The sequence below is a fragment of the Hydra vulgaris genome, chromosome 15, assembly GCF_038396675.1.
Source record: "Hydra vulgaris chromosome 15, alternate assembly HydraT2T_AEP".
Taxonomy (NCBI): Eukaryota; Metazoa; Cnidaria; class Hydrozoa; order Anthoathecata; family Hydridae; genus Hydra; species Hydra vulgaris.
Window position 1 is genome coordinate 35,344,405 of NC_088934.1, and position 20,979 is coordinate 35,365,383.

Consider the following 20,979-nt stretch of genomic DNA (forward strand, 5'->3'; position numbering starts at 1 on the left):
TATATAAGTGTATAAATATTATTAAATAAATATTGTAAATCTTATCAATAAACTTTAACGGCTATTCATCTTGTTAGGTGTAAATAAAGATAATCAGCTTGTAAAAGTCTTTTTTTTTTAATCTCTGAGTTGTTTTGTAAAAATGTGTTCACAATTTTTTTAAACTTAAGCCAAAATGTTTCTAATTGTGTAGTCATTCACATTTTAGAATGCAAAAAATCGTTATCACATAGTTTTATTTTAATAAAACTTGCTTTTACTTCATTTTTGGATGATCTTCTATTTCTTTTTTAAATCTTGAAACAGTAACTTTAATATTAATTTGAAAATATTTTGCCTCAAAAATTCTAAAAACAATGACGTTAACTTTGCTGTTTGGGTTTTTGGTATTTACTACTTGGTGAGTCACTTTAAAAACTTCCACCGCCGTAATCCCCTCCGATTGTAATCTCTACCTCTTTCTCAGGTAAAAGCTCATGATGATGAAGAATTGAACAACTACAGAAAAACTATTAATAAAGTTACATTTATATTAACAATATTTAATGCAATATACATTTAGATTAACAAATATCGGTTAGTTATGATGAGTAGACACGTCTCAACAACCTTAATATAAAACTTTTATGCATATAGCATCACATTTGTAATCACCGTATTACAATGTTAAAGGTCAAAAACATATTTTTATTTGGTGTTAACATGCTATGCTATCATACTTCTATTTGCTTTTTTTATGATTTAAATTAATTTTTGCATAAAAGTAATAATTCATAAATAAAAATTTTAAAAATATTGAGATATCATTCAATGTTGTATTAAAAACAATCAATTTTTTAAGATTAAACTAAAATTGAATTAAAGACATTGTGAGATGATTTTAAGACCAACTGGCAGTTGTTGATATTTAAAACATAAAAGTATTTTTAAAAAATATATTTTTCAATTCACTATTTTAATCAAAATCACCTTTCTAATTGATCAAGATTTCTGAAAACATGTGTTTTTAAATTTTTCGACTGCCGTAAGATGCATCTTTTATTTCAAAGGTTCCTTTACTTCCTTTTCAAATGTTAACGGGGCATCCTCTACAATAAAGTTGCACCCATAAAGTTTTTCACTAGTTATTCATTGTCAAGCATGTGATTCTTTTTGTGTATTAAAACTCTTAAGTCATCTGTAAAAAAAGTCTTTACACTATTCTATATAAATAAATAATATTTTCAACTAACTTATAAACTTGCAGAAAGTAAAAACCAAGATAATTTTTTAAGCTTTTTACCAAGTTTGCAGAAATCTGCTTTAATAGCTACCATCTTAGTTGCACTAATTGTGACTTTAATGTTACAATTAGTCAATATTATTTTTTGCTTCTGATTGGAACGATTTCAGCAACTTTGAGGACAGTCTACAAACTTTTTTTTTTTTTTTCTTTTATTTCAAAATAATAAATATTTACAATATTTATAACAACATTAACTAAGTTTTTATATTTTTACAATATATGGTTTTACAAGTGTTCGTAAATAAATACATTTTCTGTTTTTTTATATTTTACTATATAACTTTTGTATTTTTTATTTTTTATTTGTTTGTGTTTTTTTTTTTTATATTTTTTTGTGTTTTTTGGTTTTATAATTTTTTTTATTTTTTTGTTTTTTATTTTTTTGCCCTTGTGCGGAAAGAAATCGATAGTTTTAGATTAGGTTAAAAGAAAGGAGAAATTTTAAAATAGGTTAAAGAAAGGTTCATAAGGTAAAAGAATGATCTATCTCCAAAAAAAATTAAAAGGAATTACAGGACTTTTACATAAACATATATAATAATAATTTTGTTGTATAACATAAAAAAAATGCAAGAGGGAAGGAAGTCTTTATTAAACGTACTACGAGCCGTTGTTTTATTTCAGCTCATATGTTTAGTTTCAGACTTCCATTCTCTACTTGACAGAAAACATTTTTAATACAAAAATACTCACAGAAAATGTCCGCAGTGTTTCAACGGACATGATAATTATATTTTAAGGTAATAATATTCCTGATGTTCCTGATTATTACCCTGATCACTGCCATTGGGTCAATTTTTTTGTTACTAAACATGTGGTGGCATCTACTTTTTATTTTTATTTTTTTTTATACTATTATTTAGGTGCCCCAAGAAGACCTAATAGTCTTCTCACAGAGCACCGCGGAAGTGCATTTAACCAGAAAGTTCACGCCTCCTTCCTTACCGTGACGCGAAAATATGTCCAAGGCTCGTTTCGAGCCTGGATCTCTTGCTTATAAAGCAAGCGCTCTAATCACTGCGCCACGGCCGCGCAATTTATGATGGTTTGAGTGAGTGTCAACAGCAGCTGTGAAGTGGGGTTTTTCTTCGATAAATTCGCTGTTTCAATCGAGAAAATCGAATTTATCGGAGAAAAGTTGTTTCGGGATGTCAAGGAGTTATATACATGTTTAAAATACTCCCAAATTTCAACAGAAGGAGGACAGTAGGTAAAGATATGGATGTTGTCCACAATTTTACCACAGGTTTTTTTGACGATCTGCTGCCTTGTGCTTTTGGCTAGCAACGCCGCAGACGGTAAACTGTTGTGTAAAAAACGAAAGAGGATGTTTTGAGTCGGTTCGCATGCGTGGGTAGTGAAGTTTTTTTTCCTACAACAAAGTGAAGTTTTTTTTCCTGTCTACAAACTACATCGTTTGATGTTCCAGACACAACATCCATACATTTCTTTTGACTATAGCATTTCTTTCTCATATTTTTGTATTTGATACCTCATTGCTTGTGGTGTATGCCTTTGGAATAGATAAAAACAAAACCGGTTAAAACAATAAAAAGTCTGTAAAGAATACAGATTTTAAATATTTTTTATTTTACTATTCAACCAAATCAATTTCAAAATAAAATATTTTATTCTCGGTCCTTTTAAATAAAATCAATTTTCCTATACTTGTATCTATCTTTTGCTTAAGAAGATGGAGTGTGGCATCTTCAACTACTCTTGGAATATCACAACTTGCTGTAAAAATAAAAATCTGTGAAATGCTATTGTAAAAATTGTATTATTTTATAACGTTGAACTTTGTTTAACATTTATTGCATTCAACTGTCAACATTTTTTCATAAGTGAATCTATTTTATTGCTGATGACAAAGTCTTCAGGTAACATAGATGCATCATATTGTGGGATAAAGATTCATTAATGTACTTTACTTTAACATTTTCTACGAGAGAAAAAGAAATAATAGTCCAAATATTTTTAAAGTTACAAGCTGCTTTGCTATTTTGCCACGTAAATTGGATATACATAGTTCCAAAGATTGTAATGAGGGTTGAATTGGACTTTTAAATCGCTATCTATTTCTATATTGAGTATCGTAAACATAATTTCTTTTAAAATAATTAAAATAGTAAAAGACCAAACTTTCTCACCAATTCAAGGATGGCCAATAACATTTTTTTTATTTCTTTATTTGAGATTTTTTTACCCGATGACAGGTATAGCAGTCATCACAATAAGGAGTCCATTGTGTACACGAAAGTAGAGTGGTTGATGTTTTTTTTTTTATTACGTTGATTGTTAAGTAGTGTTTGTGAAAATAGTTTAAAGTGTATATTTCTTCTAGATGTATTAGTTTAATGTAAAACATGTTTTCATTTTAACTTATTAGGTTAAAATCCAGTAGGGTCCAATACGGTGTTTTCTTTTAGTTTTTCCAAAAGGATGATTTTTTTTTTTAATAACTATTTTTCAATAGGGATTTTTTTTTCATACAAACAACAACAAATCTGCAAAGGAGAGTATGATTCTTGATATGCGAATTCATCTAAAAAAAATCTAACTTATTTGTAGAGTTTTTCAGTCTACTATTAATTCATTATCAGAATATTAATTAAAATTCAATACAAAGCTTATATCAAAAAATAATTTACTTTAACAAAGTTTAAAGTGCAAATACGATAAAAGAAGTCATTGGATTTGTGTTTTATGTACCCCCTTAAAGTGAGTCTTATAAGAAATAAGTTTTTTTTTATGAAAAATATATTTTTATTAAAATCTTAGTCTTGACAGTTTTGGCTAGAGTCAAGGTTATTGTACGGGGTTATAACTCATTTTTTACTGAATTTAATGGGGGTTTAAATACACTATCTTTAAATTGTCAAAAAATCTGTTCTAAATAAAATCTAGTAGCTCAATAAAAACAAAATATTGTAAAAGAGGTGAAAAAAAAACTAAATTTACTACAAACTAATCATTGTTTAAAAGATTAAAATTTTGTAAAACTTACAAACATTACTTTGTAATACTTGACTGTGTAACGAGTCGTAAAATTATTAATTTTCAACAACAAAAATTGTATCCTGAAAGTAATTAAAGGCGTTAAAAGACAAAAGAATCTTTAAACCTTAATAAAAGTTTGTCTATTTTCAACGCTCAAACACTGCAAAAAATGACATAAATAGTATAAACAAACAACAGTGTGACACTTTCAAAAGGCCCAAAATAGCTACCCCAGTTAAGGAGGCCCTAGAAAGAATTTACATGCGCAGTCTTTTTACCTGACCCAACTTAGTTCAACTGCCCCAATAATGAATTCAAAGCGGTAGCAACTAAACCTCTAGAAAAAAATAGCGCTCAGATTTGACGAGCTACAGCTAAAAATCATTACATACAATCAGTCATTGAATGAGTTAGATATTCATTATCTGAAAGACTATTTAGACGCCAATATGCAAAAGAGTTCCTCATGACATTGCGCGGTTCTTCTGAAAGATTACTTGCATGGATTTAATATTTGTCTGGTGTTGTAAAGTCAATGAAGAACAGTGTAACTCGCTTATTAGGAAAAAGATCAAAAACTGCAAACAAAATGGAAAAAAAAAATTACCTTCATTGATGCCTGCAGGAAGAAAAATAGATTAAGAAAGATTTTAAATACACCGATGCGTAAAAATGCGTTATTTATACGCGTCAGGTGAGCTGAAGGAGAAGAAAAAAAGAACACAAATCTTAAATGGTTGTTGACAGTACATTTCATTAATTCTTGTCATTGCAACCAAGGGCGAACCAGCATTTCATTATCTTTTTAACGGGCCGAGTGGAGGCTTTGTTTGAGAAGAACTTCAGTATCTTCGTTATGAGCAGGCCCTATGAGAGGGGATGCATTCGGTACGCTGCACCAGGGCCCATGAACAATATAATATATTGTTATATATGTATATTTTTTTTTGTTATAAGACTTTTCATAAGTTAGTCTTATGCTAAGTCACTAAAGCAATATTAATTGTATTAAACTAAAAAAGAACTTCATAAAATAAGGGAGTGTAAAATGAATGAAATAAATGTAAACTTTTACTTATTTTCTTTAGTTCATATACTTTTTCAACATCTTGCATTTTTAATGTGTTGTTACCAGTGAATTTTTGATTTAATACGCAATATTAAATTATTTTTCAATGTTTTTTGAATCGTTTTCTTTTCAACAATTCTTAGCTTTGTTGATTTCCATGAGTTTAATCCTGCGGTGGTTGACGCAAATGAAACATATATATATATATATATATATATATATATATATACATATATATATATATATATATATATATATATATATATATATATATATATATATATATATATATATATATATATATATATATATATATATATATATATATATATATATATATATATATATATATATATATATATATGTATATATAAATATATATATTTATATTCATATGTAAATTTAAATTAAAAGAGTTAAAGAAAATTTTAAAAATTATAACACAAAAGAGTCTAGAAAAGATCTATAAATTATAAAAGTATTGTTAAATAGAACAATTTCGTTAAAGCAAGGTTGTCTTTTGTGTCTTTTCCTTAGCACAATTGCGTCTTACTGTATCAATTCCTATATGTTTTGAATGTCAGACTTAATACTTAGCCGAGCCTGGTCGTTAAGGCAATACCGATTCATGATAGTTCTGAGATTGCGGAAGCTCTTTTCTGCTGTTACTACTATTGCTAGTGCGGTAAGAAATATCCTCAAACTGAGGTTTAAAAGTGCACTTTCTAGTTTGCCAAAGCATTTAACATTTCCGATGCACCCAAATGTTTTGTTCTGTGTTGTTCATGTTGATTCTTTACTTGCACAAAGTCTTTAATGACTATATCTTTAAATAATATTTTTGCAAAATTTGCTGCTTATGCAGCTAAAAAAATGTATAATGCTTGCATAGTTCCAAAGTAGATTATGACTTCTAAAATACATAACAGCATCATTGCCGCATAAGTTAAGTATGTGGCAGCCACAAAGAAAAAAATAGCAGTATGACACTGTTTTTTTATTGTAGGTTTTGCTCCTTTTCATTTGTATGACATATATGGCGCATTATCTTAACTTTGAGCTTTACAACCAGCAAGTAGAATAGCATTACTTTCTGATGTTTTATTACCATTTGAGCGATTTCAAAACTATCTTTGTTACTACAAATTTCAAGAATTGTTCCACAATTTCATATCGCGATTCATAGCTAACTAGGTAGCGTAAAAATAAATGTTATTTGCTAAACAGGTGATGAATCTGTTGTAGAATCTACAATTATTGCGTAGTACTTTGCATAATGTGTTTTTTCCAAAACATGCTGCTTAAAAATTAGAACATTCTTCAAATAACTTATTTTGGAAATCATTTGAAAGGTAATGTACTTGCAGTCTTCCTTTCTTTTTTTGTGACCTAGTTCGTTTTAAAATGCGTTTTTTCAGAATATGATCCCAGTTAGAAACCAACTCTAACAGACCTAAAAAGTTTTCACAATTTGGTTTACCAATGCCTTGCGATGATCCCTGAAAAGCAAGGGTACGTTCTTCTAAGAAAATGATAACATTAATTATTCTTTTCAAGTTTGGTACCATTTTTCTGATTCCACTTTAATTAATGACTCAATAAAATTATCAATACCGCTCTTTATTTGAAGACGTTGTTACAACTCACGCCATGCTAGATAGCATTCTCTATACCGATTACTTTTTTATGATTTGGAATCCTGTTGCATAACTTCCGCTAATTGGAACTCGCTGACCAGCCTTTAGCTGAAGTTAATGGAGATTTGGAAGAAATACTTACATAAGCCATATTCATGCTCCATACAAGCCAGTCTAGGGTACGCTATTTTGCATTAATGTTTCTTAAATTTAATATACCTTCCAGATATTTTTGATTATTCTCATCTCTTGGCGATTTTAGAAGAAAGTCAGTATGGCCTCTAGTAACAAAATTATTTATATCTTATTGAGAAGAAAATTCTGCTGTGATGAATCCAATGTCAAGCTTTGTACTTGATTGGTGAAGTGAATCACTACTTAAGTTAGAACTTTCTGTACCACCAGGTCCAGGTCCAGGTCCAATCGATATCTATGTTAATCATATTTGTAAAAGGCTAAAAACTTTTTTTTTTTTCTTCAATAGTTGCTATTTTATTTTTGCAAAGACTATTTTGTTCACGAATGCCATTATCATTTTTCTTTTTCCCAAATTAACATTATGATTTGTTTCTAATTTAATTCCTGTTTTTTACACCTAATTGAATAAGTGTCTGTATTCTTTTTATTTCATTGTATATGCGTTACTTTTAATCTTTTATTTTTTGCGCTCCCAGTTTATCCATTAGGATATTTCCTGTACGCAGTATCTTTAAACTATCTAGTTGATAAATCTTGGAAAACAAAAATATTTATCAATAAGAAACTTAAAAAAAATTTTCTTTTGTTTCATTTGCGTCAACCACCACAGGATTAAACTCATGGAAATCAACAAAGCTAAAAATTGTTGAAAAGAAAACGATTCAAAAAACATTGAAAAATAATTTAATATTGCGTATTAAATCAAAAAATCACTGGTAACAACACATTAAAAATGCAAGATGTTGAAAAAGTATATGAACTAAAGAAAATAAGTAAAAGTTTACATTTATTTCATTCATTTTACACTCCCTTATTTTATGAAGTTCTTTTTTAGTTTAATACAATTTAATATTGCTTTAGTGACTTAGCATAAGACTAACTTATGAAAAGTCTTATAACAAAAAAAAATATACATATATAACAATATATTATATTGTTCATGGGCCCTGGTGCAACGTACCGAATGCATCCCCTCTCATAGGGCCTGCTCATAACGAAGATACTGAAGTTCTTCTCAAACAAAGCCTCCACTCGGCCCGTTAAAAAGATAATGAAACGCTGGTTCGCCCTTGGTTGCAATGACAAGAATTAATGAAATGAACTGTCAACAACCATTTAAGATTTGTGTTCTTTTTTTCTTCTCCTTCAGCTCACCTGACGCGTATAAATAACGCATTTTTACGCATCGGTGTATTTAAAATCTTTCTTAATCTATTTTTCTTCCTGCAGGCATCAATGAAGGTAATTTTTTTTTTCCATTTTGTTTGCAGTTTTTGATCTTTTTCCTAATAAGCAAGTTACATTGTTCTTCATTGACTTTACAACACCTGACAAATATTAAACCCATGCAACTAATCTTTCAGAAGAACCGCGCAATGTCATGAGGAACTCATTTGCATATTGGCGTCTAAATAGTCTTTCAGATAATGAATATGTAACTCATATATATATATATATATATATATATATATATATATATATATATATATATATATATATATATATATATATATATATATATATATATATATATATATATATATATATATATATATTTATATATACAATATCGGACAAAACGAGTGCAACCAAAAAATGCTAATTTAGTTTCTTTATATAAAAGTGCTGCGTTTTTTAAATTTAGAGAAATAACTATGTTATTGTTTCGAGAAAAAATTCTTTAAGTTTCATTCATCACAAAGTTCATTATTTGCACACGAAAGTTAATCAAGAGAATCAAAAAAAATTGACTTTCTTCTGGACAAAACAAGCGCAACTTGACAAAATGTTGACAAAGCTGTAATTCGCTTACAATATTTTGTGGCGAATCCTTTGTTGTCGATCACAGCCTTGCATTTTCGAGGCATAAATTCGATCAGGTGATCAATGAAACTTTGTGGAATCGCTGCCCTGGCCTTTTGGATTCGTTGAAACAGTTGATCCTTATTACGAACACCTTCACGATTAATTCTGCGGTTGACAATCTCCCACAGGTTCTCGATAGAGTTCAGATCCGGAGATTGAGGCGACCAATCCATCACCGATAGGGGGTTGTCTTGAAACCACTGCTTGACTACTCTTGCAGTAAATTTTGGATCGTTGTCTTGCTGAAAAACCCATTTTAATGGCATATTTCAATCAGCATGAGATAACATAACATCTTTCACGATATTTTTATACATGAAACGGTCCATTATTCCATCGTTTCGATGTAATGGACCTAGACCGTTAGCAGAAAAACACCCCCAGACCATTACATTGCCTCCACCATGCTTCACGGTTATACGGCAGTAAAGTAAATCGAGGCGTTTTCCGGCCTGTCGTTGTTCACGGCAAATGGCATCGCTCCCAATGATGTTGAACTTCGATTCATCACTGAACAGGACAGTTCGCCATTTCTGCACATTCCAGTCAATATGAGATGTAGCAAACAGGAGTCTTTTCTTCTGGTGTTTTAGTGAAATCAGCGGTTTCTTTGCAGGGCGTCGAGAAAACAATCCAGCTTCAACAGCACGACGTCTGATTGTTCGGTCCAATACAGGCAACTCTAATTGCTTTTGTATCTCTACTGATGATATCCAGGGATCCTTCTTGACGGATCTGATAATCATAGAATCCTCTTTAGAAGTGGTGGAACGCGGTCTTCCACCTTTGTTATCTGCTGCCAACTTCCCCGTAGAACGATATTTGGAACATAGTCTTGATACGGTCCAATTTTGCACGCGATATTTACTACAAATACTTTTTTGTGACCTTCCACTTACGTATTCGCAAATAATTTTCTTTCTTTGTTCCAATCCAAGACTGTCGGGATCCATTTTTGCACTTGAAGTCATAAAAATAATAAAAATAAATAATCATGCTTTTCAAGGCTTACCGTGTTACATTTACCTTGTGATGATACAATAATTCTCTGTGGAACACAACGTCTTGGTTGGATGTGGACTGTATTGATGTATGGAAACACTTGTTGTATTTCACTTCTTGTATTGATGTTCTTCGATAAAACACTTTAATAAAACTCACTTCGATAAACTGTCTTGATAATAGGGACTGTTTGACTTCCATATACTGACTGAATTACATGTCGATTTACATGTCTCTTATAATAAAATGACCTGTGTGAACCTGTTCTGGAAGATTCTAGATGCTTCTTTTCGATGCTTCTGGAAGCTTCTGGATACGTCTGGATGCTTCCGAATGTTTCTGGATACTTCTGGATGCTACTGGATGCTTCCAGATGCTTCTTCTGGAGACTTCTGGAAGCTTCTGTATGCTTCTTGAAACTTCTGGAAACTTCTGGATACTTCCTTTAATTATTAAAAAACTTCCGTGATGTTGACACGGACCAGACTTAAGAAAATGAAAGAAACCAAAAAAGTTGCAGTTGATTTGTCCGCTGCAAAATGGCACTTGTCAACGAAATTCTGCCTGTGTGCTGTATACATATATATATATATATATATATATATATATATATATATATATATATATATATATATATATATATATATATATATATATATATATATATATATATATATATATATATTTATGCGTAACATGCAGAGAGCTGGGGAGTGGGGGTTGTTAAGGGTCTGAAAATATAAATGCACCAGCACCTTTTTATCCTCTCCATTGCCGTGCTTATAAGATACATTTGCAACCGGATGGAATATTTAAAAAAATTTATGGTAAGCCAAGGTAGTTATTTCGCTTAAAGCAATTCCTTTTTTTGTTTCTGGCGGAGACAAATTTATACTGCAAGTCTTTTTTTACGACATTTCCATCAGATTTGAGGACTGAGTACATTTTTGGTTTTAGGCCAAAAAATCAGAAATTCAGTGTTTATTGCATTTACCATAAGTTTGGCCTACCTTTTATTATTCATCTTAAAGTCAAGGAAATCAATAATGTATTCATTAAAATCATTCAAATCTTAATTTCTTTTTATTGCAGCGTATATATCTTGAGTTTTCACTTCAAAAAGCAAGCTGTCGTTGTCAAAATACGACAGATGTCATTTATTTTTCTATCTAACCCTCATCTTGTTATACCATAAAAACGTACTTAAAGCACTTGCTAAAGTCTTAAATAGCCTGTTAAACCTAAATTGCCCGGTTAAGTTTTAGCTTCGCTTTTGTGCAGTGGATAGCTACAAGCTTCTCATTTTTTATTTTATGCAATACGTATGCAACTTCATCAATTAATTTTCTTAACTAATTTGCTTGTCTGGTGTAAGCGAGGTCAAGTCAGAGGCAAGATCACAGATTTTCTATATTTTTGCCAAACACTAAATTATTTATAAACTTAAAGAAGTTTTTTTTCAAAAACGCTTTTGTTGCTCTTACCCTTCACTCGGTATTTAACTGGATGTATGGTGTCATCCATCTTTTTTTCTTAAACTTGATAGCTCTGTTTAGTTTTGGTTACTTGCATCTAAACTAACTTGTATAACTTAGGGTTGCATTAATGGATAATGTATTTTTTTTTTTCTTAGGTTTGGAACAAGCTTTTTACATTCGGTAAATTTTGAACTTCTCAACAAGTTTTTTCTGGTATTTTCTCAGACAGTTTTTTTAGGACAATCATTTATTAAGAACACGAAGGATAATCAGAATGCAAATAATAAATGTTGATAATTTTACTATCGTAATTTTTAATAATCTTTTTAGGGTATTCTATTTAAGCCACTACTATAAAACCTTCTGAAGCCGAACTAAGCGTCGCACGAAAGACCTCTTTTGATGGTTGACATCGTATAAAACCTGCGTCTGTTTGCGGTTCCATAATTGCATAAAGATTGTAAGCATTGAGTTTAATTGTAGTTGGTGCACTGAAGTTTCCCAATCTTTTCGCGCATGTAGGCTGTCATAATCAGTAATTCCACTTCTCGGCAATTTGCTGTAAAAACCCTTTTTAAGTGGTTTTTTAAGTCGTTTTGTTATATCTATAAAAGCTGTCAACGTATTTATAAGGGTAAACACTTTTGCAAAGCAGCAATATCAGTTCACTATCTGTTAAATCATTTTTAGTTATAACCAGGTCTTCTAAATAAATATTTTTTGATAAAGGATTGTTTGAGTCTTTCATAAACTGAAGAGAATCAATGACCGACTATGCAGCTGATCATATCTTCTTCTGTTTTACCAAGATCTTGCGCGAAAAGATGAATATCATACCCATACAAATTATGAAAAATAACAGAAACTTTGGTTTTTTTTTAGGGAGGTAAAAGCTTAGCTTGAAATTACTTAACTTGTCAGCTACACCTCTGTACTTTACCGTATTGTGACATTGATCGCGGAACTTATCCCAACCAAAATTTTTATCGTAGCTGTAACAATCTGTCGTTTCTGTGAAAATAGGCTTGATTGTCTTCTGTCATGATCGTTTTAGTGGACTTTAGTTGACCACGACTATTCCTTCTATCTCGGTTTGGAGGCTAGTCAGGAAGTCCTTCATAGCATTTTCACCGCAGAATGAAACCGGATCATCGTTTTGTCATCTATTGTCATTGAACTTTTACATAGCAATAACTGCAATGAAGTTACTTTACAATCAACCAAGTAGATATTTTGATTAGATTGTAAGGAGCACCTGTTATAGTAGTTTAAACTGTCAAAATCATTATAAAAAACATAATGGACTTTCATTTGGTTGTAATTGGTTTTAAATTTAATTATTTTTTATCAGGATTCTGGCATTACTGTTTCCTGCATTTTATCCCCAATACCAAAATAAACTTTTGTTTATGTTATTGCAAATCAGCTTGGGAATTTAAATGTAAACATCTGCGATAGGAATGCCTGTATTTATTATTCTAACTGCTGTAATAACACATTCTGCAAGTTTTTAACCCATGAATAGTAAGATTTTGCTGGACTATCCAAAATGATTTGTAAATCAACCTTAAAAAACATAAGAACTCAAATTCTATAACTTCATTTATTTTCGTTGACATCTATAAGCAATAAAAATAGTAATTTTTTGAACTATAATTACAGAAGAATATTTATTATTGTTAAATTGTAATATTTTTTTACTGTGTCTTTTAATTAAAAAGCAATTAAAACCATTGCAATTTAAGGACTTCAAATTAGCTAACTTTAATAACAAAACTCTGGGTAATTGTAGCATCCACGGAAATGTAATATTTAAGTGAAGTAAATATTTCTTCGGATTGTTTTCCATATAGCAAATGGAACGGATTTCTAATTCGTTCCATTGTTGTTTGGAAACAATGAGACTTTTTTTTATGAAAAAGGTAATGTCTGTATTTAAACATTAAAAATTTTGCGCCAAATACCTCCATCATTATTACAAAACAAAAAATTAAATAGCGTTTTACTAAGATAACAGCCGCTAATTAATGCGTAAATATTTTCGTTAAATATACTGCTATTTATATCCTATTATTACCACATAAAGCCAATTCAAAAAACACAACGTAACTTAAACTTTACTACTCACATTTAAAAAATATTTTGGTTGCTCATAATACATTGATGCTCATATTACATTAAATTGTTTTATTGGTTACTTAAAAACCTATTGTTTTATATTTGCTTTCTTGATTTAAATCGTAATACATATTGACATATAATGAAACAACTTTTATGACATTTTATTGAAAACTAACTTTCAATAAAGTGTCAGAATGCTATCTGGAAATCATAGATAAATAAAATAGTTTAGTAACAAATTTTGTTTGCAGAAAAATAGGTTTAAAAGACAAAAATAACTATTTCACTTTTTAGTTAAAAAAATATAAAATTTAAATAAAATTCAAGAAACTTGTTGCAAAGGCTTCGTAAATCTTTTTAGAAGCAAAAAAAGTTTAAATGGAATCTTTGGATGCGAAGAAGTTTGGTGGATACGATGTATATTTTTTACAAGAACTTTCTGACAAATATGAATGTCCTATATGTATAATGGCTCTTCGTAAACCTATTTTAACAAAGTGTGGTCATCGACTTTGTTTGTCATGTTCAGAAGAAATGCGAACAAGGTAATATGTTGTTGTTGAGAAACAAAGTAGTGTAGCATGCATTATAAAATGTAATACAACCGAGTGTATATATATATATATATATATATATATATATATATATATATTTATATATATATATATATATATATATATATATATATATATATATATATATATTTATATATATATATATATATATATATATATATATATATATATATATATATATATATATATATATATATATATATATATATATATATATACAATCCTGCTCAAAAATTTAGCACGCATTAGATTTTATTTTCATTTTTCTTCTTTTAATTGAATTTTTAGGCGGTAAACTCCGTACGCCTTTCCTATTCTTTTTATTTACAGTTAATTAAAACAAACCTTATAAAAAAAGTTTTAAAAATAGAAAAAAATTACGTTATTTTAACCATCTATTTTTAATTTAAACGGAGACCGCTACATAAAGCGGTGTAAAAATGCCGCTCATTAGATTAGCAAGTTTGCGCTCTTATTGTCTTTTCACGGTTTTTACCTTTTGACGTCAACTGTTTCCTAAAAAGTAAATTTAACTATCCATTTTTACATAATAGCTAAATAAATGTTGATAGCTGAACAAAACTTTCTAAGACATACAAAGTATGTATAACCTCATTTGAAATAAACTTGGTATTTTTTGCCTAAATTTTTACCATAATTTGACCCATAAGATCGGAAAAAATCAATTAGCTCTGAAATAAAACAGCGTTTTGTAGGACTATATTTTGGTGGTTTCAACAGTTCTGAAATAGCTCAAACTCTGAAGTCTGTATCTTGTTCATGTGTATTCAGAATAATTCAGAGATTTGAAAAAACTGGTACAGACAAAATCCGATCTGGGTGTTGCGCTAATCAAATCGTAATTAATCTAAATCATTTGGATTGGCTGTTTCTATATAATAATTAATGTTCCGCTTGGGAATTTGTATAAATAGCGACTTTATCGAAGTCTTTCCCTCTTGGAGTAACCTATCAAACAACGACGGACTCGAGGAACTTTAGCTGTCATCTACAATCTTCTTTGTGTTTACCGTATATTTGTATAATAATATTATTTAATATATTAATAAATTGAACTCGTTGTACAATACCGATTTTCCGTAAACATGGAGCCCACGGAGAGTACAAAAAGAACATTTTGTAGTCCTGAAGTCCACGATAGAGACTAAAAGACAAAATTAAAGAAGCGATATAAAAAGAAAGAATTGTGATCAATTAATCAGCTAAGTGAATTTATTATTTGTTTATGAGAGTTTCTTTTAAAGATATACGTTAGGATTTATTTAATACTAAAGTTCAACTTTTGGATCGTTTGTCGATCGTTAATTACAAATTATTGTTCCATATTATAGTTGTTTAGGTGATAATTGCATTTTATTTTTATTTTGAAATAATTATTTCATTTATCAATTAAGAAATTTATTTAAGATACTAAAAGATTTTAGTTAAGAATATTATTAAGAAAATTATTTAAGATAGTAATAAAATTATTTAAGATGTTATTAAGAAAATTATTTAAGATATTATTAAGAATTAAGGTTTATAAGATTCATTTATTTATTATGATTGTACACAAAGTTATTTAAGTTAATATATAAAGTCAAGGTCAAAGGTTATATTATTATTTATTATTATATTTGCTACGAGGGTTTAATTTGACGGCAAATTTTCTTTATTCGAGGTTTTATTGATTCATTCATTAAGGTCTCAATTTGAAAAGGCCATACCGTTGTATTTAAAGCCATATTTCATATATATATATATATATTATAGTTATTTTTTTTTCTTAATACTGTTATGTCTAACCTTGCTAATAAACGTAGAGGACAAACAGTGGCCTTCAAATCAGTCAGGCGAGTTTTCGAGCAGGCTAAAAATCTTATGGTTGGTGGTTTGCACGAAGATTGCTTAAATGAGTTGACGAGTCTGAAAAATACAGCCATCGATAAGTATTTGAAAATTAAACAGTTTGATTGCGGTATATTATATTTGAGATAGATGAGGAGTTAGAACAAGAAGAAATTACGAGTACAGAGTTTACCATTTTTTATAAGCGATCTATTTTAAGTATAGAAAATTTTATTAACAAAAATAATGTAGATAATATAAGTTTAGATAAGTTTATTAGCAAGATAGTTACGCTTCCCGCTCTTAATTTAGAAATCTTTGACGCTAAACAAGAAAATTGGCAAACTTTTTATGAAAACTTTGATTGCGCTATAAATAAGAATATAGAATTGTCTGGTATACAAAAAATGACTTATCTTAGAAAAATAGTTAAAGGTCTGGCTTTATCTGCAATTACAGGATTAACCTTATCTAATGAAAACAATTCATTAGCTTTAAATATATTAAAAAATAGATTTTCCAATAAGCAATTAATAATTTCAGTTCATATGAAAAAATCATTATCACTAGAAAAAATTAAGGATGTTAGAAATATAAGCGAATTAAGGAAAATGTTTGATACTATAAAAATACAAATTCGGAGTTTGGAGAATTTATCAGTAGATGAAAATATGTATTTATTTTAGTTTTAATTCCTATCTTATTAGAAAAAATTACCAGAGGAATTCAGTTTAATTATAAATAGAGAATTAAACGGAAGTCAAGCTTTGAATATATTTAACGTTTTAGTTTTGCCAGAGAAAATACGCGTAGTTATTATGAAAACTTTAGAAATCCCATAACTGGAAATACTTTATACGCTAACGGGACAGATAGTCGGTTTTGTAACAAGTTTAACCAGAATTTAAGGCAAAATAATTTCCGTAATCAAAATTTTTCTACAAATTTAATTACATGTGTTTATTGTTTAAAAAATCATAAATCTCATTATTGTAACTTAGTGACTGATGTTTTAGCTAGGAAAAATATTTTAATTGAAAAAGGTGTTGCTTTCATTGCCTACGCGATAGTCACTCGAGTAAATATTGTAGATCAAATTTTTGAGGTTTCAAGTGTGACAAGCCTCACCATATATCTATTAGTTTTAAAGAGAATAGTAAATTTGAAAATAACTCTAAAACAGGACAGTTAACAGCTGTTGCTGATGTTCCTTCTAAAATTAAACAACGTGTTTTACTCCAGACAATTGGGTAAAAGTCAAAAATTATAATTCCCGATTTAGTTATTGTCGTTTTCTCTTTCATAACTGTTCCCAATTAAGTAACATTACACCTTCATTATGTAAAAAATTAAATTTAAAAATAATAGATTTTAAAGAAGTTAATATCAAAACTTTCGGAAATAATAATACAATTAGCAGATTATCATAGAGACTATGAACTATTGGTCAATAACTAAAAATAAGATATTAAGAGGGTTTGAAGGCCCAATTGCAATAAAATCTAAGGTAGGATACTTAGTCAGTGGTCCCATCACGGTTAAAAATAGTAATAAAGTAGATTGTTTTGTTCTGTCTTCGCATGTTTTAAAAGTCGAAGAAGAATTATATAACGATAAAACATTTTTAAAAGATAAGTTTTCAACTATTTGGAATAAAAGCGAAGATAATATTAGCGACAATATAGTTGTCGAACATTTTCGCAAAAGCATTAAATTTGAGATTAATAGGAATACTGTAGAACTACCCTTTAAGGAGAATCATCCTTTGTTATGCGATAATTATAGTTTATGTTTAAAAAAATTCAAATCATTAGAGAAAAAGTTTTTAAAAGATGAAAAATTATTTGATTCATATAATGATATTATAAAAGATCAATTATTAAATGGAACGGTAGAGCAAGTTTGAAGTAATAAAACTAAGGTCGAACTTGTTCATTATTTACCTCATAGACCAGTATAAGAAAAGATAAAGTTACAACTAAGTTGCGCATTGTATTTGATGCGAATGCGACAAAATCAGGTTCCTCGCTAAATGATTGTTTGCATTCAGGTCGTTCTTTAACAACTCTACAAAATGGAGTTTTGATACGTTTTCGTGTAAATAAGATAGCATTTATTGCAGATATTACAAAAACTTTTTTGAACATTTCAATATCTGAGAAACATCGCGATTTCATACAATTTTTGTGGTATAAAATATTATTAATTTAGACATAAAGAATTTAAAAAATCATAAATTAGTAACATATAGATTATGTCGTGTCTTATTTGGAGTCACTTTTTCTCCTTTTTTTCTATCAGCAACTTTAATTAAACATGCGGAGCGTTATTTAAGTTCTGATCCAATATTTGTAAGTCGATTACTAAATTCTAGTCACGTTGACAATTTGAGTTTTTGCTCTGATTCTGTAATTAAATGTTTTAATTTTTATAAAAAATGTCGTTTTCGGCTAGGTAAAGCTGGTTTTAATTTAAGAAAATTTGAGTCTAATTCGGTCGAGTTAGATAAGTTAACAAATGAAACGAATTTTCAGAGTCAAAATATTACTAAAGTGTTAGATTTAACATGGGACAAGGAATTAGATTTTTTTTTTGTTTTTTGAGTTATTTAAGATTGCCGTCCCTTTTCCAACAAAAAGAGACGTGCTTATTTCTACAGCAAGTTTTTTCGATTCCTTGGGACTAATAAACCCAGTAATTGTGCGTTTAAAAATTTTATTTCAACAAATTTGTATTTCTAAAATAGGATTGGATTGTAAAACTAATAAAGATTTATTAAAAGTATGGCAAGATATATATAGGAAATTAGGTTCTGTACAGTCGATTTGTGTACCTAGATGTTATTTTTTTCGAAATCTAGTGCAAGTTGCACGCGATTTGAACTTTATGGTTTTAGTGACTATAATTTAAAAGCCTTTGGGTGTTGTATGTATTTAAGATGTATTTTTAATGAAAACAGACAGTTTTCCTCTCTTGTTACCTCAAAATCTAGATTAGCCTTGCTTAGTAAATGTACAATACCTCGATTAAAATTAAAAAGTTGCTTACTGCTTGCAACACTTATTTCAAAAGTAGTTAAGGAATTTTCTCAATTATTCTTATTTCTAAAATTGAATTATTTTCAGATTCTTATATTTGCTTACATTGGATAAAAAATTCTAATAAAATTTATGAAACATTTATTCAAAATCGTCTTGAAAAAATTAGAGATTTATTTGACATTTTCTTTTGGGATAACGTCGAAACAGATCGTAATCCTGCGGATATTATATCACGAGGTGCTAGTATTGAAAATTTAACTAATAATCAGTTATGGTTTAATGGACCCAAATTTCTTAATACTCCAGAGATTTGGCCTTCCTTTAATCAAAATAAATTAATCAACTCTCCAGAGGAAACAAAATTATTACTAAGAACTAATGAATCGTTCATAAATTTAAAATTTATAGATTTAACTAATTTTAATTCATAGTCCCATTTAATACGAGTAACAGCTTATATTCTAAAATTTGTATCTTGCTTAAAAAATACGCAAGTACGAAATAACAATCTTTTACTTCCTTCTTTTGAATTACAAAACGCCAAAATATTTTGGATTAAATTTATCCAACAAAACATATATACTTCTAAGAATTATAAACAACTAAAAAATTATTTAGGATTTTTCTTTGATAGCAAAGCAATAATAAAATGTAGGGGGCGATTGGAAAATTCTCCAATTAGTTACTATATTAAATTTCCAATATGTCTTTTTACTGAATTAATTATTTTACAGTGTCATAAAAATGTTAAGCACAACTGTGTAAAAGAAACACTAAACCAATTATTGGAGTTTTGGATTCCAAAAGTTCGAAATTTAATTCAAAAATAAATTAAAAAATGTTTTTTGTGTCAAAGGTACGAAGGCAAAACTTATAGTTATCCTGATGTTCCTCCGTTACCTTTAAGTAGAGCAAACGATGATAATGTTTTTAAGTACACAGGAATTGATTACTGTGGACCATTATTTGTGAAAAATTATATTCTGAAGGAGAAATATTTAAGTATTGGATACTTTTAGCTTCTTGTACTAGTAAATGTTTTATAGATTTAGATTTAGTTGCTGATTGTTCAGCTTTGGCGTGTATTCGAGGGTTGCGAAGACTCATTAGCAAATTTGGCGCACCCTACGAAATTATTAGTAATAACGGATCGTGTTTTACAGCCGATGAAACACAACAATTTTTATCAACAAAAGGTATTTTATGGCACTTCAATGTTGCAGCCGCTCCGTGGTGGGGAGGATTCTTTGAACGTATGGTACGTTCAGTCAAGAGAGTTGTATGTAGTGATAATCCAAGATAAAAATTTGGTTCGAGGTTTATGGATATTAGGCATTGTTGAGAAACTTTTACCGCCAAATGACGGACAAGTGCGTGCAGAAAATGTACGATGTATCTCCGCTGGAAAAATTATGTATTTGACTCGTCCAGTTAACAAATTGTGTTTACTGGAAGAAAATTAAGTTAGTTCTGTCGAAACTACGTCTGCGAATGAAAGTAACATTCAGCTATTCGTGACTGCTGGTGGCGGGAGTGTTGCGCTAATTATATTGAAATAAACGTAAACCATTTGGATTGGCTGTTTGCATATAATAATTAATGTCCCCCTTGGGAACTTGTATAAATAGCGAGTTTATCGAAGTCTCGCCCTCTTGGAGTAACCTATCAAACAACAACAGACTCGAGCAACTTTAGCTGTGATCTACAATCTTCTTTGCGTTTATTGCATATTTGTATCATAATATTATTTAATATATTAATAAATTGAACTCGTTGTACAATACCACTCTTACGTACTACAACACTGGGCGACCGAAAAACAAGTATTGCTAATGATAATAGTATCTATAGAATTGCAA

General features: G+C 29.2%; 1 protein-coding gene across 3 annotated transcripts in view; it reads left to right on the top strand.

Moving 5' to 3' along the window:
- The first annotated feature begins 13,886 nt into the window (after positions 1-13,886).
- LOC136091421 (TNF receptor-associated factor 6-B-like) overlaps positions 13,887-20,979 on the top strand; it is a 113,505-nt gene continuing 106,412 nt past the window's right edge. For 2 of the 3 annotated variants that reach the window (XM_065818975.1, XM_065818976.1), the window contains exon 1: positions 13,887-14,201. In XM_065818975.1, the coding sequence (XP_065675047.1) occupies positions 14,035-14,201 (167 nt within the window). In that variant the 5' untranslated portion in view covers positions 13,887-14,034. The remainder of the gene's footprint in view (positions 14,202-20,979) is intronic. The other variant, XM_065818977.1, reaches the window with a different exon arrangement.